Genomic DNA, 26,006 nt, shown 5'->3' with positions numbered 1-26,006 from the left:
GCCGCGGGTCCTACGATTGAATGCGGAAGCAGGCGGAAGTCGAAGAGCAGGAAACCAAATCGGCTGGCAGAATTGTGGAAACCAATATTTCCAATAAGACTTTCTTTATAAATTCCATATTGCCTATAAACATTATTCCAGGTCATCATGATTTTATTGGAAATCAACAATCGGATCATAGAGGAAACTCTAACGCTTAAATTCGACAGCGCAAGCAACGGGAGATGATCATCTTCCTGTCTGAGTCACAACTCATATCAAACACATCATTTAATACGTGCATGCTTTTAAAAAGAATGTATATAATTTTGTGTAGATGCAATTTCATGATATGCCCGAATCGGTGCTTGATTGCTTTTGTTGTGTCAATATTATTATGTCTGAAGTAAGACATCCTGCATGGGGTGTGTCCAGCTTTACACGTTAACGTTATATAGAAAATCGTTTGTGTTTCAGTCATTTGTTCTGGGATTTACCCATATGTTGATCAGGATATTAATCACGTTGATAAAACTCGTAATAAATACTGCCGATTGCACCAGTCGCTTTAGTCTGACTTGGTCTTTTAAATATTTATGGCACCTAAAGACTGCAGACACTTCCTGATCATACATAAAGTGTAATTCAGGCAGATGCATGTCGCTGCAAGTCAAGTACGAGCAAATGCGAGCACTGATTCTTTCAGTTTCGTCCAAGCATGATGGAACAGCAATAAAAATACTGCAGAAACTTTAATTCAGTCACATCTTAATCACGTCATAACATCAATTTGGACTGCACGATATATCGATATTCTGCCAACAATCGAAAACAGTACACATGTGTAAATAGTTTACTATAACTAAATGATTTTTGATACATTAAAAGTTAGGTTTAGGTTAATGCAGATAGTAGAGAGACTGGTCAGACTAAGAATGTGAAAGAAGTATGTTTAATTTAATACATTTTTTATTTTACAATCTTAAAGTAATATTGCAGCACATATTGTATATTGCATTTATTCAATACCATGCAGTCCTACCATCAAGGCATATTAACTCTAAATTTGTAGTTTTTTATGCACTTTTAATGTATTAAATTAAAGGTTAACACTTTACAAAACATTAGTTAATGCAGTAGTTAACATGAACGTATAATGAGCATTAATTGTTTGTTCATTTTAATTCACTGGGTATTCATTTTAAAGTGTTACTATTGGACACAATTGCATTTAAGACCCAGTTTAGCCAAATTGTACAAATTCTGTAAGTTACAATAAAGTCTTCATTACACAGACAGCCACATTTGTTACAATACAATGTTTATAGTGACCACATCTGTCAAGCAACATAAAGGAGAATATAGGTGTCATAAATGTCTTATCCTAGTCTTCTTAAACCATACTATAGCTTCTTTTTGTTTTAAGGCGTTAAAATCACACATAAACTACTTTTCTTTTTCCAAACCTCAATAATTTACAAAGCAATCTTTTCATTTTTTTCAGGAACAAGCCTGAAGCAGTAGAAGTTACGTTTGCTGGTAAGCTAACCATATAAATGATTAATTTACTTTCTACTTATATGTTTTGACTTCTCATAACATTACTGCTGTCCAGGGAGATGATGACTATAATTTTCTTTGGCTTTAAATGAAAAACCAACCTACCTAGACATGTGTTTTGTGTCTACTTTTCTGTGTGCAATGCTATGTTGTAATGTAAGTTACGACGAACAGCAATGTGTATTATTGACATGGGACCTTTTGTCGTTGTTTAGATTTTGACGGTGTGATCTACCACATCTCCAACCCTAATGGAGACAAAACAAAAATAATGGTCAGCATCTCTCTCAAGTTCTACAAGGAGCTTCAGGAACATGGTGCTGATGAGGTATGGGTTCGTTCGACTGACTCTTTAACATCACTGTACATCAGTCAACTCAACACAGCCACTTTACATTAAAATGCATTTTTCACAAACTTGACACATTACTGCGTTGGAGTGGTAGGTTGCAAAACTGTTTTTGTTGCATGCGTAATGCGTAAAATTCTTACTCGTGCTCACAGTTATGAAAATTACAGTCTTGCCTTCATGAGATAATTATGCAAGTTACAGACATGTTTTATTACACATTTTTGCATAAATTATTTTCGTGGTCATCATGTGATCGTAATGATTCAGATTTCTGAACTCCATGTAGGGTGTTAAATGTCCTCTGTGGTTTTAATGTGAAACAGGAAGTGCCACTGACTCGCTTTGGACGGAGGAAGTTACATGTTTCAAAAAAGAACTAAACTAGTGTTTAACTAATCTAGTTAACTAATTTTAGACTACCCTGCTTCCTGATTGTGATCTTTAGAATAGTGCTTAGTGAGATATCAAATATTCACAGTACTTTATATGGCGATATAACTTTAAGCAATATTGTAGGTCACATAATTTTTATAACACTTTCCTAAAGAGCATCTCACTTGGCTAATTTTGTAAAATTTAAAAGCATTTTTCTCTAATCTCTAATTTAAAGGAGATATATTATGAAAATCTGCATGTTTTCATGTTTAAGTGCTAAAGGGGGTCCCCAGTGCTTGTATCAACCTAGAAAATGTGAAAAAGATCAACCCAGTAACTTAGTTTTGGGAAACCATTCTCCGCAAGCATGTGAAAAAATAGGTATTTGAAATTTGGCTCCCCTTGTGATGTCAGAAGAGGATAATACTGCCCCTTAATCTGCACCATCCAACCACGGCACTGCCATTTAGTGCAGAGATCAGCTCATTTGCATTTTAAAGGACACACGCAAAACAGCACAGTTTTGCTTACACCTACAAAGTGGCAATTTTAACATGTTAAAATAAATGATCTATATGGTATTTTAAAGAAGAACTCCACATATGTAAGTTTTATCTGACATCTATAAAAAAAGTATTGTGAAATGTCCCCTTTAAGGGCTCAGTCACACCAAAAGCGTTTATGGCAGTTGCAGGCGCCTTTTTTGAATGATATTCTATGGGCAGGGCGCGTTTGCGCGCTGTTTATGCGCGCCGGGCGCCTTGCGGTTTTCTGCCGCCTGCTGCGCACGCGTTTTTGAAGGAGCGCTGAGAGCGGAGGAGCGCCTGACGTCATTCGCGTCTTCCATTGTCCAATCGAATGAGGGGAGAGGCGGGCCTTACGTTGTGCTGAGGGAAGTTTACAGTTGCTTTGAAGAACCGGACTCCACTCGCTCACTCTCTCCTGCGTGTTTGTGCTCCTCTTATCCTCAAACAAGGTCAGAGCAAGCGTCCTCTTTTTAAAGTTTCTGCTAATATGACAGTTAACAGCAAAAGAGCGCTCACGCTTCAATATTTGATTGACAAGACAGCTGACTCGGTGGTTGCTTAGCAATATGAAAAGCCGCGCTGCACTGCTCTTTTTTAAAAAAGGCAGTGCGTCGCGCCTTGCGTTTGCAAGCGTTTAAAGCGCTTTTGGTGTGACTGAGCCCTAAAGCTGCAATCTGTATCTTTTGCCTCTCTATCGCCATCTCTGTTTAAAACACTAATTGCAGTTATTTGTAAAGTAATTTTCTGTACATGCGATGTGCACAGAAAAACAAAATATTTATATATGTTTGTAACTTCAGGGTGAGTAAATAAATAATGACAGAATTTTCATTCTTGGGTGAACTACGTCAAGTCTATTTGCAAATACATGCATAGATCTATAGAGGTCGTTTACTCAGTGATGGTGCTATTAAACATCATGGTCCATCAAGTTTTATTGATAATCTTTATAACCGAGTTTTATTAATTTTATTCAGACGTCTCTTTGCTTGTAATAAAGATGGTACAGGCAATGGCAGTTCAAATAGAGGAAGATATTAAAGTGAGGTTTTAATGTTGATGTTGATGTCATGACCAGCTCCCTGACAATGCAAATTAATATTCAAAATATGTCCCAAACCCATCCATCATTTCACCTAATGCAAATCAAACCAATGCAAATCAGAAATGTCCTGCACGGGTATTGTCTATGATAAAAATATGAATCCTGTCTACGATACGACATACAGACAAATACAGGTGACAACAGACAAATTACAGAGCACTGAAAGCATGCCAAGAATGAAACAAGCCAGTGCCTGTCGTTTCATACTTGGCCAGTTTACGTGTCCCGTAAAGTGACAGTCTATACTTGATGATCAAGATGGTCATTCTTGTATAATTAGTATGCACCAAGTTCCTGTGATTTATACGAGTTTAGAGATGACATAGGGTGTTTGCATTTTTTAAATTCATTTGTTGCAATACAGGTCGAGTAAAGATAAACTAAAGGATGTTTAAAAGTCAATTGTTTTTGTTTTTCGCAATATGGTGAACATATACAGGACATCAAGTATACAAGTTCTCTTATAAAGGAAATAGGGCTGTCAAACGATTAATCGCACACAAAATAAAAGTTTATATACACACTGCAAAAAATGACTTTGTTACTTAGTATTTTTGTTTTGTTATTTTGTTTTGTTAGTAGAAATATCTTAAAATTTCTTAAATTTAAATTGCTTTTTCTTGATGAGCAAAGCGACCCAAGAAAATAAGTCTAGTTTTTAGACCAAAAATATAAAATTTAAGTGATTTTGTGCATAAAACAAGTAAAAAAAGTCTGCAAATGGGGTAAGCACATTTTTCTTGATTTTTTTTTTTAATTTAGTGTTTAACAAAAATGTTCAAGATTTTTTGCTTACCCCGTTGGCAGATTTTTTGCTTGTTTTATGCACAAAATCACTTAAATTTGATTTTTTTGGTCTAAAAACTAGACTTATTTTCTTGTGTTGTTTTGCTCATCAAGAAAAAGCATCTTAATTTAAGAATTTTTAGATATTTTTACTGAAAACAAGACAAAAATACTATGAAAAACATTTTTTTGCAGTGTAGAAGCTTAAAGATAATGTTAAAATTTGTTAGTGTATGTGGACGCTTATATAATTATTATCGTATACTTCTAAGTAGAAAGTCATTTTTTACATACACACTTGTAAATGTTTCTTAATTATATATACATGAATGTGTGTGTATTTATATATACAAAATATTTCCACACAGTACACACGCATGAATAATTTAAAGGTGCAATGTGTAATTTTTAGAAGGATCTTTTGATATAAATACAAAATAATATACAAAACTATATTATCAGGGGTGTATTAAGACCTTTTTATAATGAACTGTTATGTTTTTATTACCTTAGAATGAAATGTTTTTATCTACATACACAGAGGGTCCCCTTACGTGGAAGTCGCCATTTTGTGCCGCCATGTTTCGACAGAAGCTCTTAACAGACGAACTTTTTTTAATAAGTTGTCTCCGTCAATTACATGTTTTTCTGGTGGCAGCTACTATAGCTTCTCTATACGTTTCAAGAGGGAGGGGTGAGCCGTGGACTGAGCCGTTGGTTGCAATTCGCAACTTCACCACTGAATGCCGCTAAAATGTACACACTGCACCTTTAAACACAAATTTGTATTTTGTATGTGATTAATCGCGATTAATCACTTGGCTGCCTTAAGTTTAACCTAAAGTAATAGGACAGTTGTCCAACCATAAGTTTCAATGTCTCATTTAGCTCTGGTTACGTTTAAGTTAACTCTTTTAGATCTTCTCAGTTTTGATTTGGATGTGTTACTTTTGTTTTCAGTTGCTGAAACGTGTCTATGGCAATTACCTTGTGGCACCAGAAGACGGTAGGCCATTTTCATGACTGTTTCTTGTTTTTATTTGCTGTAGCTATTGTGTTTCTCAACATTATTTCCTCTCTGTAGGCTACAATATTTCTTTGCTCTTTGACCTGGACAATCTTCCAGCCAACAAAGAGGATATCATCCACCAGGCAGGCATTCTGAAGAGGAACTGCTTTGCCTCCGTCTTCGAGAAGTATTTTAATTTTCAGGAAGAAGGTCGTGAAGGAGAGAAGAGGGCTGTGGTTCATTACAGAGATGATGAGTCCATGTAAGCAACTTTAGTAACAGACGCTTTTATTCTTACCCAAGTACTCGGAAGGTTATGGTGGCATTTTATGGTCTGCCCAGTTAGCGTTACAAGCGCATGTGGTCCATAATTAAAACCCTTTTATCAAGATAAGATTTGATTAAAAACTACTACTCATTATGTGTGTATTGCTTTGAGGTCCACATACGTATTAACCTGTTGTCTTGCTTCTCTCTTATTTTTTCATGTATATCGAGGCTAAGAAAGACAGAGTAACCGTTGTGTTCAGCACAGTGTTCAAGGATGATGATGATGTCATCATCGGGAAAGTGTTCATGCAGGTTTGATCAACATTTGATTATTAACACTGATAAGCAGTAAACCAGCCTCGTGTCATTTTCAGGTGTCATCACAGTCAGCTCTGCTGTATATTTATGGTATTGAAGCACAAGGCGCTCTGTGTGTTTTGCAATGCAGCTTGTCATGTTTTTTTTTTTAAATGACAAGGTTACACCATCATTTATCAAGCAAGGGTGTTATTTCTGTATTTACAAAATTAAACGCTTTCTGAGAGCTGTCATTTACACTGACCTCAAAACCTCTGAGCTCATTTTTGGAGATGTTTGTTAGTACAAGGGTGCAGTACTTGCCTTTAACGTTATTGCAATATAGTCCAAGTAGTAGTGAGTGCCAAGACCAGGTTTCATGTAATACATCTATAAATTGTTTATGCAATGGTTTTTGTCATTATGTAGTTATTATATATTTATAATGCCATTCTTTTTGCATGATCCAGTAATTGAAATACTTTACAGACTTCTCATCAGTTGATTATTTATTTAGTTTTTATGTTGAACATGCAGAATGGTTAATGATCAGTATGATGTCAGTAGGGCTGGGCTGTATATTGAGTTACACTTCAAGTGGTTTTTAGACCACTAAAACAAGCAAAAAAAATCTGCCAATGGGGTACGCAAATTTTTCTGGAATTTTTCTTGAATATAGTATTTAAGAAAATTTTTCAAGATTTTTTGCTTACCCAATTGGCAGATTTTTTGCTTGTTTTATGCACAAAATCACTTAAATTTTATATTTTTGTCTAAAAACTAGACTTATTTTCTTAGGTCGTTTTGCTCATCAAGATAAAGCATCTTAATTAAAAATTGAAAATCATTTTTTTTTTTTGCAGTGTATAAATCAATATTTTTCCCAGCTGTATACAGGATGAGACAATACCGCTTATAAATTTGATGTCAGACATAAGCTCTCCGACCAGTTTGGATATTGTCCCGCTAGGGCTGTTAAATGATTAATTGCGATTAATCGCATACAAAATAAAAGTTTGTGTTTGCTTAATATACGTGATGTAATAATATATATTAAAAAGCTAATTTATAAATGACATTTTTCTTAACTTTATACATGTATTACACAAAACAGGCACACATATATTATGCAAACATAAGCTTTTATTTTGTATCCGATTAATCGTGATTAATCATTTGACAACTCTATGTCCATCTATATATTTTTAAAACGGGGAGGAAAAGCCTGTCTTTCAATTTGTTTTATCACCATACGCTGGTTTAATAAAAGTAATTGTGACATCTCACATGAGGCTTTGACTTGCACATTTATTACACTCTGTAGAAAATACAGAGATATCGATCATATATTGCCATCCATCCCAAAATTACTGAGAGATGAATTTCATTCAATATCACCCAGAAGACTCAAAACTAAAACTATTATAAACTTTAAACTATATTTTAAGTGCATTCTAAAGGGTTGTCTTGTCTTGATGTGATTTGGTTTTCTGTGTTTAGGAGTTTAAGGAGGGGAGAAGGGCCAGTCACACGGCTCCTCAGGTGCTTTTCAGCCACAGGGAGCCTCCTCTAGAGCTGAAAGATACTGATGCTGCAGTGGGAGACAATATCGGATACATCACTTTTGGTTTGTACCACTTTGCTTTAAACACAGACCATCTCAGGTCTACGTCCCGATAATTTTAAGTAATGCACGTTTTCGTGTCAGCGTCTTTTGTTGGACCCAGGTTCTAACCCAATAATAATTTTTGATGAGTATTAGCTAGCACTTTACGCACCACACGCGAAGCCAAATGCAATATCACCCATTTAGGGATGCAATGAAAGGAACCATTTTTGCCAAGTATAGTGAAATGCCCCCGAATATTTTTCCTACATGTTTGCTGCGTTTAAAAAGCGTGTGCATTGTGGGGAAAAAAATGCTGCTTGCAAATTTAATCAGATTTCTTATGCAAGTCAATTGAACCTACTATTTTCAGGGTTCCCACGGATCCTTGAAATCCTTGAAAGTTTGTGAATCTGGGGGAAAATTTAAGGCCCTGAGAAGTTTTAAAAAAAAATATACATACATAGATACAGGTCATTGAAAGTGCTTGAATCTATTTTATGCAAGAAGTTTTCTAAAAAAAAAAATCCATATTATTCTTTGTGTAGTGTAGAATAATATCATCAAAATTCTAGACTTTTTAAGCACACATGCTAAACTGTTCGCTTTAAATGCTTATATCTTCTGTATGCGAATGTTGATTCATACCAAAATGCTTTTTTGCTTAGTTATGTTTGACACATGAAAACGTCTCGGGTTACGTATGTAACTGTTGTTCCATGAGAAGGGAACGAGACGCTGCGTCTCCCTTGCCATACTTCCATACTTCAGATAGCGATATACTTCCCGGCTCCCGCGTCACCCTGTCTTTGTCGTTAAGCCTCACCATTGGTTGAATTTGATATGCACATTCAGACGCACTTACCCCTGGAAGCGTCCCCAAAGTGCCACCGCAGTGACGCAGTGCTAGTTCCCTCAAAAGGGAACTGTAACAATGTATCTTAAAACGTAACACGATGTAACCTTGCTCTCACTTGAAATGTGTCCCCACATTTAGTACTTGAATTTGAAGGCATTGGACCTGGAAAGTCCTTGAAAGGTCCTTGAATTTGAAGTTAACTAATAATAACTAATAACTTTTTAATTTTTTATATTTCTACACTGCAAAAAATGATTTTCAGGAGAAAAAATTCTTGGTATTTTTGACTTGTTTTCAGTAAAAATATCTAGAAATTCTTGGATTGGGATGCTTTTTCGTGATGAGCGGGGTGACCCAAGAGAATAGGACTAGTTTTTGGACCAAGGATATCATATTTAAGGGATTTTGTGCATAAAACAAGCAAAAAATCTGCCAATGGGGTAAGCAAAAATTTTTTTTCTTAAACACTGAATTCTCAAACCCCATTGGCAGATTATTATTATTTTTTTGCTTGTTTTATGCCCAAAATCACTTTATGTCATGTTTTTGGTCTAGAGACTGGACTTGTTTTCTTGGGTCATTTTGCTCCTCAGGAAAGAGCATCTTAATTCAATAATGTTTGGATATTTTTACTGAGGACAAGACGGGAATACTGGGAAGTTTTTTTCTTGAAAATCATTTTTTGCAGTGTAAACACATTTGTAACATGCTTTAGTTAATTTTGAGATAAAAGCATGGATGTATTAAAGGACGCAAAGAAGGTCACGACTGCATATGAGTGAATCATTAAACCTATTTAAACTCAACATTTTCAAACTAAGTGTTTGTGTCATTTTTCTTCCACGTTAATTTGAGTTTCTGGCACTTCGTAGATACACAGCGAGAACAAAGACTTTGTGTTCACCTGTAACAGGTGCTCCTCTATTCAACAGTGCAAACATCAGCTTCTTTATAATCAATGCACACACTCTTTAATGAAGAAAAATGGACACACCCAACTGTGTTAACCAGTACTACACTGCTTGTACTTTTTGCTATTGGGGAATTATCTATAGTCGCTGTTTACTTTTCATCGTACACAATTCTGCTTTTATTTGTTTATTGTACCCTGCGGCAAGCAATGCAAAGTAGCCATTACTAAAAATAGGGACCTTTTTGTATTTTTAAACCTCATATTACAGATATTACAGATTTCCTGAAATGCTTTAAAATGATTTTATTCTCTACTAGTGCTGTTTCCTCGACACACCAACGCAAACACCAGAGACAACACCATCAACCTCATCCACACCTTCCGGGACTATCTGCACTACCACATTAAGTGCTCTAAGGTGAGACCCTCCTTAGAAAAACCTTTTTAGACATGTGAACGACTCTATTGACCATATTTACCGAGGTCATAAATCACACAGGAAGCTTTGTAGTTTGCATACTTATCATTCAACCATCTGTTCCTTTGTAGGTCAGATGAAAAACAAATTTGATGTGGGTTTTGTTTGCCAAGAAGAAGCAGAAGCCCTATGATTTTGTAATCTGATGTTTCCCACACTGACACTCTCTCGTGTGTTTTCTCTCGTGTTAGGCCTACATTCACACTCGCATGAGAGCCAAGACCTCCGACTTCCTCAAGGTACTGAACCGAGCTCGACCTGATGCCGAGAAGAAAGAGATGAAAACTATTACGTAAGTGCTTTTTTCACAACCTGTAGCATTTTACGCATTATGTCCGGGCTTATCGGCAACCAAAAAAGGAAGTTGATAGTAATGTTAAGGCAAACACTTGGGTAACATTCATCTGTGATGGTGTGTTTGCTTAAAAAGGACTTTAAACACATGTTAAGACAATATTTATACTGAGGCGTTACATCAATCGCCATCTCTCCAAGATCGATGTTATCAGTAGATGTCAAATATAACCTTTTAAATTTTCCGCAGATAGCTGATTATTCAGACCGATATCTGCCGATACAGATGCCGATACCGATCGTTTGGTGGTTATAAATATTAACATTAAACTATGATGATTCTTTACATTTTCTATACACAGAGCTCACATTTATAGCATTTCCTGTTCTGTTTTGATTGACAGGATATCTGCCATGACTATCGGCTGTTTTTAAAGGGACACTTCACTTTTTTGAAAATATACTCATTTTTCAGCTCCCATAAAGTTAAACATTTGATTTTTACTGTTTTGGAATCCATTCAGGTGATCTCAGGGTCTTGCGCTAGCACTTTTAGCATAGCTTAGCATAATCCATCGAATCTGATTAGACCATTAGCATCACGCAAAAAAATAACCAAAGAGTTTTGATATTTTTCCTATTTAAAACTTGACTCTTCTGTAGTTACATCGTGTACTAAGACCGACAGAAAATTAAAAGGTGGAAATTTCTAGGCAGATATGACTAGGAATTATACTCTCATTCTGGCGCAATAATCAAAGACTTTGCTGCTGTAACATGGCTGCAGGAGGTGCAATGATATTACACAGCTGCCGAAAATAGTCCCCTTAGTAACTTTCAATGGCAGGGGACTATTTTTGGGGCAGTGTGTAATATCACTGAAAATGAGTATATTTTCAAAAAAAGTGGAGTGTCCCTTTAAACTATCGGCTGATAGCACATAGTGTGAAAAAGTGCTTTTATCGACCAATACGATTATTGGCCGATATATCGGTGTATCTCTAATAATAAAACTTAATATTAGTGGTGGGCGATAAACGGGAAGATATGAGATTTTGGACTAAAGTCTATTGAGGTTACGCGGCCATGTCACGTTGTTGTGCTCTTGGTCGGCGAAAACGTTTGTACATATATTAAAACACCGTAGTTAAAACAAGTGATTTTAATCCATTAAAACACAAACAACAGTGCTATTTGTGCGCGCAAGTCGCGCATCCCCTGATTTTTAAGCTTGTGAAAATTTTTGCCATTTATTTGCCTTAAATACATTTATACGCCAAAACTCTTGTCTTTGCAAGTATCCTCATAAACACGACCATTTAATCTTAAAGGAATATTCAATTTTCCAAAAAGAAGAGTCCAGAGTTTGCTCACCACCATGTTATCCAAGGTGTTGATGTCTTTCTTTGTTCGGTCGAGAAGAAGTTATGTTTTTTGGGGAAAACATTGTAGGATTTTTCTCATTTTAATGGACTTTAATAGACACCAACAATTAACACTTAACACTTAACAGTTTTTTTCGGCGGAGTTTCAAAGGACTATAAACGATCCCAAACGAGGGATAAGGGTCTTATCTAGCAAAACGATTGTCGTTTTTGACAAGAAAAATAAAAAATATACACTTTTAAAGCACAACTTCTCGTCTAGATCCGGTCCTGAATGCGTCAGCGTGACCCCACGCAATACGTCATGACGTCAAGAGGTCACAGAGGACGAACGCGAAACTCCGCCCCAGTGTTTACAAGTGTGTTGAAAGAGGACTGTTCCTACGTTGTCGTATGTCAACTGATACTAATTAATGTCTTTGTGTCAGTTTATTGTTTACAATGGTCCACAAATGTGCGTTTTATATATGTAACACGTGACCTCTCTACGTCACTACACATTTACGTTAGGTCGCGCTGGACCGGACCTAGACGAAAAGTTGTGGTTTTATAGATCTTTTTTTTCTTGTCAAAAACGACGGTCGTTTCGCTGGATAGGACCCTTATGCGTTTGTGGTCCTTTGAAACTCCGTTGAAAAAAACTGTTACGTGTTGAGTTAAGTATTAAATGTTGGGCTCTATTGGGGTCCATTAGAATGAGAGAAATCCTGGAATGTTTTCCTCGAAAAGCATAGTTTCTTCTCGACCGGGCGGGGACAGACATCGACATTTTGGATGACATGGTGGTGAGTGAATTATCTGGATTTTTCTTTTAAGAAAATGGACTATTCCTTTAAGAGAAAGTAAACAGCTAAAAGAGAAACTGAATGTGTAACAGTGGATCCGGACTTTGGCCTTAAAGGGGAAGTTACCTAATTTGGTCCTGTCTGTCACTCATGTTTTTGTGAAAATCTCTCACTTGACTTAATCACTATTCTACCTTTAATAAGACATATAATATACATTATCATTCTTTCATCACTGACTGTTTATCTTCAGTGAGCTTGAATTTTGTTTGTTTTTATCTTCTTTTATATGCATGTATACGGTTTTTGTGAGAATTATGAAAATTCTATGGCATAAACATAAAAACCTTATTAAAAGATAAAAAAAACTCTCGTTATCATGATATAAAATGAAGTTTATCGTGAAATTAAATTTTGGTCATATCGCCAACCTTACTTAATATTATATTTAGTAATTTACACCTCTTGCCTGTTTTGGTGATGTAGTGTCAATAGCTTTTATGTCATTTTAAACATAACATTTAAAATTGTGTTGCTATTATACAATGAATGTAATCACATGCTGCCTGTTTTTGTTTTTTCCAGTATAGAGTGTATAACGTTATGGTTTGCTCATGTCAGCTGTATTTGTTGTTTTGTTTTGACCTACTAAAATGAAACTAACACTCACATGATCTGTTTAGGGGAAAGACCTTCTCACGTTAAGGATGTGATCACGGTCAGACCACATGCTCTCACAAGACCACGCCGAGACATCCGTGGCCTTTTTATACACCTCTGGCCAGTGATCTCTTCATCATCCACCTGTTATTTGCACCTCAACGGGGGGACTAAAGAAATTCCTCGCTTGGCATTTATAGCATAAATATTATATGTTGGAAAACGATTTTTGATACGCTCTTGTGTTTTATTGCATAGGACTCTGACAGCGTTTTATTGACATAGTCATGCAGTATTTTCCTCTTCCTCTTTTGCCTTGTTTGTGTCGCCAAATGCATCAATATTTGACAACATGAAATAAACCAGTCCTCTATATAACAGTGTCTTCGTTTGATTTTGTGCAATTAAAACTCTTATGTTTTACATGTAAAAAATGCTTTTATAAAACTTTGGTTGATGAGACATTACATATTAATGAACAGTTATAAACGGTCATAAAGCTCATAATTTTTTTGGCAATCGCAAACAGCCCACTATTAGTCTACATGGCGAAATAGTTTTATTTATAATATACATAATATAAAAGTTTTTTTTTAGGTTAAAATCAATCTAAAAGATTTTCACAGTCGTTTATCATAAAATGGCTTTACTAAATGCCTATCTGTCAGAAAATGATTATATTTCACTTGTGTGTTATGATATAAAACACTGATCAAAAAAATTGGTTTATTATTTTTTTAATGTTGCACAGAAGAGAAAATAAAAAAGCAGGAAAGCCCTTACGAAAATTAACCATGTTTTTTGTGGTAAATGTGTAGTAACCATGGTGTACTGATTACCATTACCAAAACCATGGTTTTACTACAGTAACCATGTTTTTTTTAACCACAGTACAACCATGGTTAATTTTCTTAAGGGAGTAAAACAAGAAACAGATGTAGGCGAATTTGCACTTTGTTACTAAACCAAGAAATATAGCAGGTAGTTGTAGACGGTCACTCGGCATCATAAGGAGCCTCATCATCTTTTTGCTCAGCAGGAACGTCCCCATCTTCCTCCACTACCTCCTCTTCCTCCACATCACCGTCCTGCTGGTTCGGATGAGATGTATTTTGCTCGTGTTCGCTTTGAGTGACCACCTCTTCATCCTCCTCTTGGCGGATGATGATAGTTTGCTTAAGAACTTCAGGAGGAGGCGCTGGAGAAAGAAAACATGTTGGAGATTAGAGTCTGTCTTTATAAACTACAGACAGTTAAAATACTGCAAAACATAAAAAGCTGTTACAAGCAAACAAGGTTGTGATTTATGTTAAATCTCAACACAGCTGCGTTAATAAGCTTAGGGAATGCAATATTTTAATGTCATATGGGCCGTTCTATAAAAAGGTGCTTTTTTGTAAGATTTCAAATATTTGTGTGTATTTAACTCTTAATAAATTACACTGTTCTATTTAAACTCAATTTCAAAGGGCACATATTATGACAATTTTTACAAGATGTAATATAAGTCTTGTGTGCCTAGAATGCATCTGTAAAGTTTCAGCTGAAAATACCACACGGATAATTTGTTATAGCATGTTCAAAATGAAAATAGTATATTTAGCAGCATTAGCGGTACAACATGCTAACAAACACATTTAGAAAGCTTTTGGGTAAAATTAACCAGGCAGTCATGGGCGGGGCTTTATCAGTGTGATGTCACATTAACAAGAGAATCAAAACAGCATGTCTAATGAGACAGCTTTGGTTTAATGGCAATTTTTGATTGTAGGGTTGTTGTGATTACGCACTGCCAACACACATTTATGTCCAAACACCTTGCACAGTGCAAAAAAAAATGTTTTCTGTATTTTTGTCTAAAAATATCTAAAAATTCTTAAATTAAGATGCTTCTTCTTAATGAGCAAAATGACCCAAGAAAAAAGTGTTGTTTCTAGACCAAAAATATTAAACCAAAGTGATTTTGTGCATAAAACAAGCAAAAAAATCTGCCAATGGGGTAAGCAAATTTTTCTTGAATTCAGTGTTAAAAAAAATTCACATTTTTTTAGCTTACCCCATTGGCAGATTTGTGTGCCTGTTTCATGCACAAAATCAATTTAATTTTATATTTTTGGTAAAAAAAACTAGACTTATTTTTTTAGGGGCATGTTGCTCATCAAGAAAAAGCATCTTAATTTAAGATTTTTGATATTTTTTACTGAAAACAAGATGAAAATACTAAGGAAATGTTTCTTGAAAATCATTTTTTGCAGTGTAAAAGTTCATTTTGCATAATATTTGCCCCTTAATGTTTTGGTGACCACAGGATAGCTAAAATCTAGATGTCAATCGGCACCTTATAGGATGACCCATTTCATTATTACATTATAGACATGATATTAGTTTAGCAGAAATTATTGTATGAAAATATGAAATGATTGATGTCTGATTAATGTATGTCTGAGGTCCAGGCAGGGTTATTTACTCCTCTTTGAGTGCGGTGAGGAATAAGGTTTAGTAAGATTAGTATTAGTATCAGGGCAGGCTGGATCGGGGTTAGGCAAGCGTGATTGACGAAACCTAAAATGTACACAGCACTCACCTGCATACAACGCCTGCTCTAAAGAAAAATCCACGCTGTGGATGGGAAGAAAAAACATGAGAGTAGAACAGATGAAGTCAATGTGGGTGAAAGCAGTTTTTAGGGTTAGGAAACAATGTAACATTTGAGGGGGACGGGTAAATCTGTTATTAAAGGTTATTGATCAACCTCTTGTGAACGGGACACCAGTGGGGGCCGGTGACTTATTTTTTCCGAGGGCACTCGATGCGAAGTTCGTCACAACATGTATGTAGCCCGTCGTGTGTGGTTCGTAATTTCAAAATATGTGTTCTGCGCGTCGAGTGATCCTGTGTGCATCACGTGTCTTGTCAAAATAAGTGCCTGCTGCAGATGCGTTTAATGGGTTTATAATAAAAGAGACGCTCGCGTTTGCCAGATACTCGCATAATCTCATGTGTCTCAGAGTGAGCGTCTTTTTTTTATCATAAACGGTTTTGACGCGTGTGCAGCAGGCCCTTATAACAAACCTATATTTTGAAAACACGAGCAACACACATGACACTCCGAACACTTATTTTGAATTTGCACCCCTCGGATAAGCAGTCACGAGCCGCCACTGCGGGACACATCTACCTCGGTGTCGGCTCTGTTGGCTTGGAGCCTGCAATTAGAAGAACAGATGCATGCTGGGACATGTTCTGGAACAATCCTGTGGGAGTTTGTGTCATGCATCTGTTGCTATAGACAGGAAAGATATGCTTTGTGTGTGTGTGTGTGTGGTCAGCTCACAGGGGAAATATGTGAAGTAAGTGTTGTTGCTCAGGAGGTTTCTCAGTTGTGTTTCATTGAACTTAATCTGAGATGTTACTTTTAAAAATAGCAAAAATAGAAACAAATAAGAAACAAATTTTTAAAATACATTAGGAGTTAGAGATGTAAAATAATGTAGATTGTATATGGAAAATATTTTGGGTTTGACTTTTGATTACAGATTTGGCAAATCTGAGGCTGAGTTTGTGGAATCTCCTCTGAAACTCTAATGGCGATATTTGTGAGATTTTTTTCTCAAAATTAATATGTGAGACAGGAGATTTAAGCAAAAGTTTCCATTTGCTCCACTTTTTTAAGATGTCAAATAAATCTTTGGTGTCCCCAGAGTACATATGTGAAGTCCAAGCTCGCAACACCACACAGATCATTCATTATAACATGTCAAAATTGCCACTTTGTAGGTGTGAGCAAAATGTGCCATTTTGGGTGTGTCCTTCAAAATGCAAATGAGCTGATCTCCGCACCCAATGACAGCGCCACGGCTGGACAGCGCAGACCAAGGGGCGGGATTATCCCCTGCTGACATCACAAGGGGAGCCAAATTACAATGATCCATTTCTTAATATGCTTGTGGAGAATGGTTTACCAAAACCAAGCAACTGGGTTGATCCTTTTCACATTTTCTAGGTTGATAGAAGCACTGGGGACCCAATATAGCACTTAAACATGGAAAAGTCAGATTTTCATGATATGTCTTCTGAGATCTTATTTGTGATTTATTCATTTATTTCCTAACTTTTTATAATCTAAAAAAACTTTTTTCCATTACAGTAAAACTTAACTCTTTCCCTGCCATTGACGAGTTAACTTGTCAATTAAGTGAAAACGCTTCCCTGCCAATAATGAGTTTTTCCGGCAATCAATATTTCCGCTATTGTCCACCAGGTGGCGGTCTTACCCAACTTATAAAACCCGGAAGTATTCCCTTAGGGCAAACAGTTCAAACTGTATATTTCGATCATCACTCTGAATCTGATCTCTAGCAAAAGTCCTTCACAAAAACGCAGTTATCTCAGCTTTTTGCTCAAAATTTTGAATTTTTGTTGAAGAAACCTACCCATATTTGAGAGGTATAAAAATATGTAAGCAGAGGGTTTGTTCTTTCATTTGATATATTGTATGTTTATATATATTTAAAGGGGACATATCACAAAAATTACTGTTTCCATGTTTAAGTACTATATCAACCCAGAAAATGTGAAAGATCAACCCAGCAACCTAGTTTTGGCAAACCACTCTCTGTTAGCATGTGAAAAAATCGGTAACTGAAATTTAACTCCCCTGTGATGTCAGAAGGGGACAACAACACCCCCAAATCTGCACCATCCAACCACCGCACCGCCACCCGGTGCAGAGATCAGCCCACCCGCATTCCAAAGGACACACCCAAAAAACGGCACATTTTTGCTCAAACCCACAAAGTGGCAATTTTAACATGTTATAATAAATTATCTATATGATATTTTGAGCTTAAACTCCACGTACATACTCTGGGGAAACCAAAGACCTTTTGACATCTTAAAAAAATCTTGTTAAACGTCCCCTTTAAAAGAAGAACATTTTCTGATAATCATAAAAAATGCTGACAACTTAAAAAAAAACGCTGGCAGGGAAAGAGTTAATAAACAAGAAGAAAGGCTTTATCTTAAATATTGATGGTCCATGGGATACGCAGCATAGCTTATTATAAGTTATTTGACTTTCAATCATGTTAATTTTTATGAATCTTATATAGTTGATCCTGGGGGTGGAAGTTTTGTCGTTTATTGGCACAGAATTTGTATTTGCAATAGGGTATAAATCCAGCATCTCTCCTTCACCTACCTGTTGCCGTCTCTTGTGTCCACACCAGTACCTTCCAGGAGGTGGTGATAGGTGTCGATCTCTGCCTCCAGTTTACTCTTGATGTTAAGCAGGGCCTCATAGTCAGCGGTCTGACGCTCCACCTGAGCTCGCACCTGCCCCAGTTCTCCCTCCAGCTGCATAATTCGACCATTGTGCCCACTGACTTCTTGATTGTATCGTGCTTCTGTCTCACGCAACGTATCTTCCAGAGATCGAATCTGCAAATAGAATTTATTTATCGACCCTTTAAAAATAATAACATGTTCCTGTAGCTCTACACACGTACTGATGCCAACAGTTTGGTGAGTCGTGGGTTTAAAGGAAAATTATTTGATAAAGCAAATGACATATCTCATTTGTGTACGGTACCATGTTATGCAAAGTCTGCAGGTCAATTTCTAAAGACTGCATTTGTCTGCGCAGTTCATTCAGCTCTGTCCGTCCCGCCTGCAGCGCCTCTGTGTTCTGAGTCACTTCAGCTGCAATGTTGTCAAACTGAATAAAAAAGGTTTAGGGTGAAGACTATACAGAAATGATCCTCTTTTATCACCAACAGGGTTGCACATATGGGGTATAAACAGCTTAAAACTCACCCCAGGAGGTCAAACTAAACATGTTAACTATTAAAATAACTATTTTGGGGTGGTGCAAAACTTTAAGTAGCTACTTCTTATGCTTTTTGAAATGTAAGTAAAACATAAAAATGTTCTTGGTTCATTTAACTCAACGGCTGGGTTAGCCCTTTTTGACCCAAGCTGTGTCGAAAATTACCAAGCATTTTTAAAAGTGTATAGTTTGTGCCTAGGAAAAGTCATTAGACACAAAAATATCTTTAGAAAAGTGCCATATAATCATCCGCAATTCTCTCCTAAAAAGCCAAAATGGCTGGAGGAGGTGACAAGGGGATGCCTGTGGTTCCTACTGACCTTCTTTTGATACCAAGCTTCAGTTTCCTCCTGGCTCTTCTGCGCAGCTTTCTCGTACTGCGTACGGATGTTGCCGATGATGTCATTGAGGTCTGGACTGTTTTTAGTGTCCATATGCACATTGACTTGAGACTCACCGATCTGGTTTCTCAGGTTGGCTACATCCTGTAAGATAAAATGATGACTTTATTTACACTGAGTGTAGTAACTGAATATAGCTAGACAAAGTAACTCCTGCCCCAGGGCAAAAAAATACTAGGAAAGATGGGTAGGTCTATTGACAATATTCAATGTTACTTTACGGAAAGTCATCACATTTCCAGACAACAGAGTCGTCTGCTGTCTGAGTTGGGAGGCCATATTTGCACCTCTGGGGAGTCATAAAAGACCAAGTCCTATCTACTTGAATGGGAGAGATCATTTCCTGAAGTCAAAACACTTTAAATTTGACATCAATTGTACCATAACTTTTTTTAAGGCTCCAATTGCACTAAATTACACTTCCAGGTTCAGATACTATAAGTTTGGCAGTGCTTCCCAACTGTATGTGATGTAATGGTCTTGGGGTGTCACTTGAAGACATATGTCCTGTTAATTTTTCCTAAAACACAATTTAGTTGCAGTAGCCCCACCCCCTGAGTATTTAACAATTAATGATTGGTTCTTTTTACTGACTTTTCTACAGTGTCCATTTTGACTGGTTCTGGCTAAATGGGATACAACTATGGCCTAATTCCCATGAAATGTTGAGTTTAGGGTTAGGTTTCGGGGTAGGATTAGGATTAAACAGTGTACATTCGGTAAGATTTCACAAAATTTTGTCCGTAGCTGTATCCCTTCTAGCCACAACCATATTGACCAAATATTGCACTTTTTCACAGTAATAGACCTGCAGCATAATATGTAATCTTTGCAACCATTCAAACAATGCCATTATAGAGTAGATCATCAGTAGTCTTCATCAGCATTGGATCTGTAAGTATTTTTATAAACCAAAAGTTATAAACTATGGATGAAACCAAGATGGATACGCTCAAACTTGTTTTGGATATCAGACAAAAAAGACCAAGAATAAACTTTGGGCGCATATTACTAACTCAAAGGTACATATTGGTACCTAAATGTGATCTTTTTAAAGGGTTTCTGTAGAAAAGAATGTAAGTGGGTGGTCGTTCTCAGGGATTATTAGTACTGTAGTGCAGTTTGACTTTTAAACATGACAACTATTTGTGTGGCTTCTGCTGTAGTATAGTCTGTCATCACTTGACACCTTGGGGCTCATTGTAGATTTGTCTTGAAAGGTGTGTTATCTCTTTCTCTATGGTTAAAGTGAATGAGATTTTGTGCTCTGTTTATTGCAACTTGTGTCTACAAGACTGCCTTAACGAAACAGACCAAACAAGCCCCTTGAGCACATACACGCACGCTTGAAGAGTTAAAGTTTCATCAAAGATGAGTTGTGTATTGAAGGCGTATACCTCCTCATGGCTTTTCTTGAGAAAGGCGAGCTCTTCCCTCATAGACTCGATCTGGCCCTCCAGTTGCATGCGGCTCATGTAAGTGTCGTCCAGCATCTTGCGCAGACGTGCGAGATCCTGCTCCACCCCTTGCCGCATGGCTTGCTCTGACTCAAACCTGCCCCGAGGAAACCGTTTTTATTTACATGAAAAAAACTACAGGACACATCGTATCATATTACAGCAAAGTGTGCTTCGTCTGGCTGCCTCTTTGACAGTGTTTGCCTTACTTGACTTTGAAATCATCAGCAGCCAGTCGGCCATTATCTATCTGCAGAATAAGTCGGGCATTGTCCATGGTCATTTCCTGGATCTGAAGAGTAGATTGTCTTAATACATCAAATATAATTTTTGCAAAATTCTTATTAAATCTTAAGATGATTTTTTTTATCTTTATATTCTCATGTAATTTTTTTAAATCTTTAAAATTTTAATAATAATTTTCTTTAAAGAATTAATATGCATGCTTATCATGTTGTTTAAAACCTTTATGATTTTCTTTATTTTGTCAAACACAAAAGAATATATTTTCATTTATTATAGTCACCATGCATGGCACCCATTGACTTTAATAGTATATTCTTCCTACTGGAAGTCAAAGGTAAAATCAAAGGAGGTCAACTGTGTGATTTATCAAAATATCTGTAAAATAAGGGTAAATAAACAATGACAGAATTTTAATTTTTGGGTAAACTGTCCCTTTAAATGGTTTTACTATCTGTTTGTAACATCACTGTCTGTCTGGCATGGTCATACTTGTAAAACATGAATAAATGAAACATTTGCGTTGAAGTTTGCAGGTGGCTGCCCACAATGCAAGATGTTTGTAAAATTTCTATTAAAGTTTAACTCATGACGCACTTGACTTTAAAGGCTTTTGACCTTTAATTGCTTTAAATTTACATTTTGCAGAAAATTAATTTTTTAAACCAAATGTTTATATACTAATATAACATAAAGACCTCATAGAATGTGTTTAAGCATTGGTTGTCCATTATGATAAAATCAACGAATGAAAGGTCTAACAAAAGCTTTTATTTGCTCACCTGGTTTCTCAGATCAGCAATGGTTTTCTCGTAACCGCTCCAGTCCTTCCCTGTCTCATTGCTTCTTCTCATCAGAGCCTCTTTGATTTGCTCCTCCAGGGAGTTGTTGGACTCCTCCAGGAGTCTCACCTTGGACAGGTACCCAGCTAGACGGTCATTCAAACCCCTCATAGTCTCCTTATCATCCATGTGGCCGACAGTGCTGTCGTTTATGGTCGCGTATGAACGCATTGAGTTGGCCAAGTTACCTATAGCTGCAGAAGAAATAGCCCCCAAAAAATTTCCTCTTTGACCCAAGCTTCCAGACAGACTGGAGCTGGAAAAACTCCTGGGGGAACTCCTGAACGACATGATGAGGATGAGGGTTGGTTCTCTTACCTGTAACAGATCAAGTGTGTGGGGCTTTAGTGGAGACAGGGAGGGTTTATATATGGCCCTTCAGCTCTGTCTAAACTCTGATTGGTCTGCAGGATGTAAGTCTACACCTGTACCTCTCTCATTTGCTTACAAAATCCCAGAGAGAAGCACAAAATAAACAAGGACATGGAGGCTAGTAGAGTAGGCTGTTTTATTGACATGCCCAAGGCGATTCACACAATGATTGCATGCTAAAAGTTAAACGTGAAGTATGCTGTCTAAGGAAGTAAAGATATTAATAGGGTCCAAAAGTCTGTTTTGCATTTTGCACTTTATTTTTTTTTTTATATACTTTTAAGTGTAATTTTAGAATTACCCATTTTGCTTTAATGGCACATTGCATGGGCGAGTTATTTTTTGTATACTTTGAAAAAGTAGCAAAAACATGTTGCATGCATGTAATAATATATAATACGTGATGGTTAAGTTTTATTACTTACCAACGTAATGTAGTTGCTGTATTTAGACTAAAATCAGAGGTCAGTTGTGCATATATGGGTTATATGGGGGAAGCTGATTCATATGGCTGTAAAAAAACTGGTAAGACTGGTTTTAAGGTCATCATCTGGTTTTGTCAAGCAGGTGTTAAAATTAATCCACCCTCTGTCATCCTGATGTTTGACAAGTGGTACTTTACTCCCTCTAGTGGTAAAATCTGAAATGCCTTTTTTGAATGGGGTCATTAAACCCTTTAAATAACATCTTTTCTCATAACAAGCCCAAGATATTTTCACGTTTTATTCTACGACACAACACACCAATAATACACCCACTCGTGACTTTTTAATGCTTAAAATTGTCTTTAAAACAGGGTGTTACATGGAGGGACTGCAGACAATAGGCTTGTGCAAGAACCGATAGCCGGCTGACGGCAAAGGACCGCGCGCGCGCGTCGAACTTAGGCACCTTAGTAAGATTTCTCGAATTGCTCTCGCGGTACTTTGACGTCATCTAGCTGTCGGTTTTTGCGGCGCCGCATAAAGTCGAACAAGCCTTTTGTCTGGGACTTTAAACGTCATTACGTGGGCACAATTCCGAACAAACATTCATCCACAGAATATTTTCTTATTAGGAAACATGTTTTTAAATGTGTTTAATAAAGTTTGAAAGAGCTGTTGGGAGCTTGGTGGTGATGACGTTGATGTCAAAAGACTGTTGTGTGATTCGTTTGGCGCCTAAGGTAAGCTATATTTCTAGTAAACGCATTTAGACTTCAAAAATCATAAAAGTTGTGTTCATCTGTAAAGATTATCTTGTTGGACAAAACATGCAAGTGTATTTTGTTAACACAGAGCTATTTGCAATAATCCAAAAGTCTATCTCTGCTGAAAGTGAAAAACACAGCATCAAACCAGCATGGACCAGCATGGGAATTATATAAATACCAGCACCAAAACACAACATATGCTGGTCTTGCTGGTATGACATGGGATGCTGGTGCTAATGCTGGTTTGATGCTGGTTTAGCTGGCGCTAATGCTGGTTTGGTGCTGGTTTAGCTGCTGATGCTGGTTTAGCTGGTGTTCACTAGCAAATCAGCACCAAAACACAACATATGTCTCTAAGGGAGACAATAAATGGTACCTTGACCTTGATATGCTGGTCTTGCTGGTATGCTGTTTTTTTCAGCAGGGATGTGAAAAATGAATGGGATTTTGGCGAGAAATGTCACAAGGAAGTTTTTTTTATGGGTCATTCTACAGAAACGTCCACTTTTGGTATGGCAAGATGTCTTAAAATTGATTTCTTTTTCTAACATTTAAACTTAGACCACATTATTAGATTACTCTTTGACTTTGAGTACACATAAATTACAGCTTAATGATTTTTTTTATTTTTTTGTGTGCATGTAGGCCTACTTACTGCATACACCATTTTTTTTGTCACTGGTGTTACGTTACATCTTTAGCAATATTAAGGGTGTTTATGACATATTATTTTAAATTTTTTTCAGCTTTAAAGGGACTTTCCACTTTTTTGAAAATATGCTCATTTTCCAGCTCCCCTAGAGTTATTTGAATCTTACCGATTTGAAGTCCATTCAGCTGATCTTTGGGTCTGGCACTAGCACTTTTAGCATAGCTTAGCACAATCCATTGAATCTGATTAGACCATTAGCATTGCGCTTAAAAATAACCAAAGAGTTTTGATATATTTCCTATTTAAAACTTTTCTGTAGTTATATAGTATACAAAGACCGACCGAAAATTAAAAGCTGCGATTTTCTAGGCAGATATGGTTAGGAACTATACTCTCAAACTAGCGTAATAATCAAGGACTTTGCTGCTGTGACATGGCTGCAGCAGGCGTAGTGATATTACGCACTGCCCGAAAATAGTCCCCTGCTATTGAAAGTAACCAAGGGGACTATTTTCGGGCAGTCCGCAAAATCACCACGCCTGCCGCTGCCATAATACACGATGTAACTACAGAAGAATCAACTTTCAAATAGGAAACACATCAAAACTCCTTGGCTACTTTCCAGCGCAACGCCAATGGTCCAATCAGATTCAATGGATTGTGCTAAGCTATGCTAAAAGTGCTATCGCCAGACCCAGAGATCAGCTGAATGGATTCCAAAACGGTAAGATTCAAATGTTTAACTCTAGGGGAGCTGGAAAATGAGCATATTTTTAAATAAAGTGGAGTGTCCATTTAAAGCTTAATTCTTAACCGTAACAGAATTCAATTAATTTAAAATTATCATCATGTCACATGTGGAAGATTTTATTTAATGTGAAAGAATAAAAACACAGTAACAGCAGTGACACAACAAATCACCAGTCACTGCTTTCAATTTTCATGAAAACTGCATTTAACAAAATGGCTGCTGCAAGGTATCAAACAACATGTTGTCAATCATTATATACTCACTAAATTAAGTAGTTTAATCCATTTGTATTCTAGTTTTTTGCAATTCCCAAACAATAAAGGAGGTCATACCAGTGACTTAAACTAAAGGCTTCATATGAAATCATGAGATAAATGAGAAGAGAAAGTGGACTTACCATGGGCTTCTCTTCACAGAGCTCCAGGAAATTGAAAGAAGGAAGTCAAGTGATGTCATCAGTGTGGTATTTTTTTTTTAAATAAGACCTTTTTTGTTTAACGGTATATTATTTTACAATATATATTTAGCATTTTGTTTTTTAATGTAACTTACATCATATATTTGATAGTTATGGACACATTATTGTATTTTTTCCTCTGTACATGACTGTGGGGACGAGCACTTCTGTGGTGCTTGGAATTCTAATTAATTAATAAACATCAAATATTGCTACATTGATGGCTCAAGAAGGTGTAATTGATCAAATAACATATTGTGCCATTTTAAAATATAAAAAAATTGTAACCCTAAAGTGTTTTTCAAGTGTAATATTTCTGTGAAGGCTAGGGACAGAAAAATTTACATTTCCGTAGAAGTGTTAACACTTGACGGAAGGCTTGTCTGAAGCATGGCCAACAGCCAATCACAGTGGCCGCAGCACATGCTCCGGTCTTTCATAAATGTAATTGGCTGGCTCTGCCTAGGTTATTTGCATAAGGCAGTCTGATTGGCTGATGCAAGCATTGCTGCTTGAAAAGTTGAGAAATTTTCAACTTCTGCCGCGAACAACGGCACTGACGCGGTGCAGAC

General features: G+C 36.6%; 2 protein-coding genes across 3 annotated transcripts; one reads left to right on the top strand and one right to left on the bottom strand.

Annotated features, from left to right (window-relative positions):
* arpc2 (actin related protein 2/3 complex, subunit 2) lies at nt 1–13,618 on the top strand. The gene is made up of 10 exons (XM_073854708.1): nt 1–223; nt 1,486–1,518; nt 1,755–1,867; nt 5,645–5,690; nt 5,769–5,958; nt 6,185–6,275; nt 7,761–7,887; nt 9,956–10,056; nt 10,308–10,408; nt 13,264–13,618. The coding sequence occupies exons 1-10, from the start codon at nt 148–150 to the stop codon at nt 13,283–13,285; spliced, it is 900 nt and encodes a 299-aa protein (XP_073710809.1). The 5' UTR covers nt 1–147; the 3' UTR covers nt 13,286–13,618.
* Nucleotides 13,619–13,961: 343 nt separating this feature from the next.
* LOC129451846 (keratin, type I cytoskeletal 18) lies at nt 13,962–25,406 on the bottom strand. 2 transcript variants are annotated; one of them, XM_055215312.2, is made up of 9 exons: nt 25,375–25,406; nt 21,951–22,328; nt 21,135–21,217; nt 20,866–21,022; nt 19,388–19,552; nt 18,831–18,956; nt 18,441–18,679; nt 15,825–15,859; nt 13,962–14,438 (listed from the first exon to the last, which is right to left on the bottom strand). In XM_055215312.2, the coding sequence occupies exons 1-9, from the start codon at nt 25,375–25,377 to the stop codon at nt 14,236–14,238; spliced, it is 1,389 nt and encodes a 462-aa protein (XP_055071287.2). In that variant the 5' UTR covers nt 25,378–25,406; the 3' UTR covers nt 13,962–14,235. The 2 variants fall into 2 exon arrangements, with proteins under 2 accessions (XP_055071287.2, XP_073710807.1); XM_073854706.1 differs by lacking the exon at nt 15,825–15,859 and having other exon boundaries at nt 14,277–14,438.
* Between the last annotated feature and the right edge of the window lie 600 nt (nt 25,407–26,006).

Source organism: Misgurnus anguillicaudatus, chromosome 17 (genome assembly GCF_027580225.2).
Source record: "Misgurnus anguillicaudatus chromosome 17, ASM2758022v2, whole genome shotgun sequence".
Lineage (NCBI taxonomy): Eukaryota > Metazoa > Chordata > Actinopteri > Cypriniformes > Cobitidae > Misgurnus > Misgurnus anguillicaudatus.
The sequence above is the reverse complement of the archived record's forward strand: the minus strand, read 5'-3'. Positions and strand labels throughout refer to the sequence as shown.

What these genes read in the sequence shown, in the direction of transcription:
- arpc2 (XM_073854708.1), top strand. Translation starts at nt 148, where the DNA reads ATGATTTTATTGGAAATCAACAATCGGATCATAGAGGAAACTCTAACG. An exon ending in TATCGGATACATCACTTTTG is followed by an intron (nt 7,888 to 9,955) that starts GTTTGTACCACT and finishes ATTCTCTACTAG; the next exon opens with TGCTGTTTCCTCGACACACC. An exon ending in AAAGAGATGAAAACTATTAC is followed by an intron (nt 10,409 to 13,263) that starts GTAAGTGCTTTT and finishes TGATCTGTTTAG; the next exon opens with GGGAAAGACCTTCTCACGTT.
- LOC129451846 (XM_055215312.2), bottom strand. An exon ending in GCTGATGATTTCAAAGTCAA is followed by an intron (nt 21,023 to 21,134) that starts GTAAGGCAAACA and finishes TCCTCGGGGCAG; the next exon opens with GTTTGAGTCAGAGCAAGCCA. An exon ending in TGCAGACTTTGCATAACATG is followed by an intron (nt 18,680 to 18,830) that starts GTACCGTACACA and finishes TTCTATTTGCAG; the next exon opens with ATTCGATCTCTGGAAGATAC.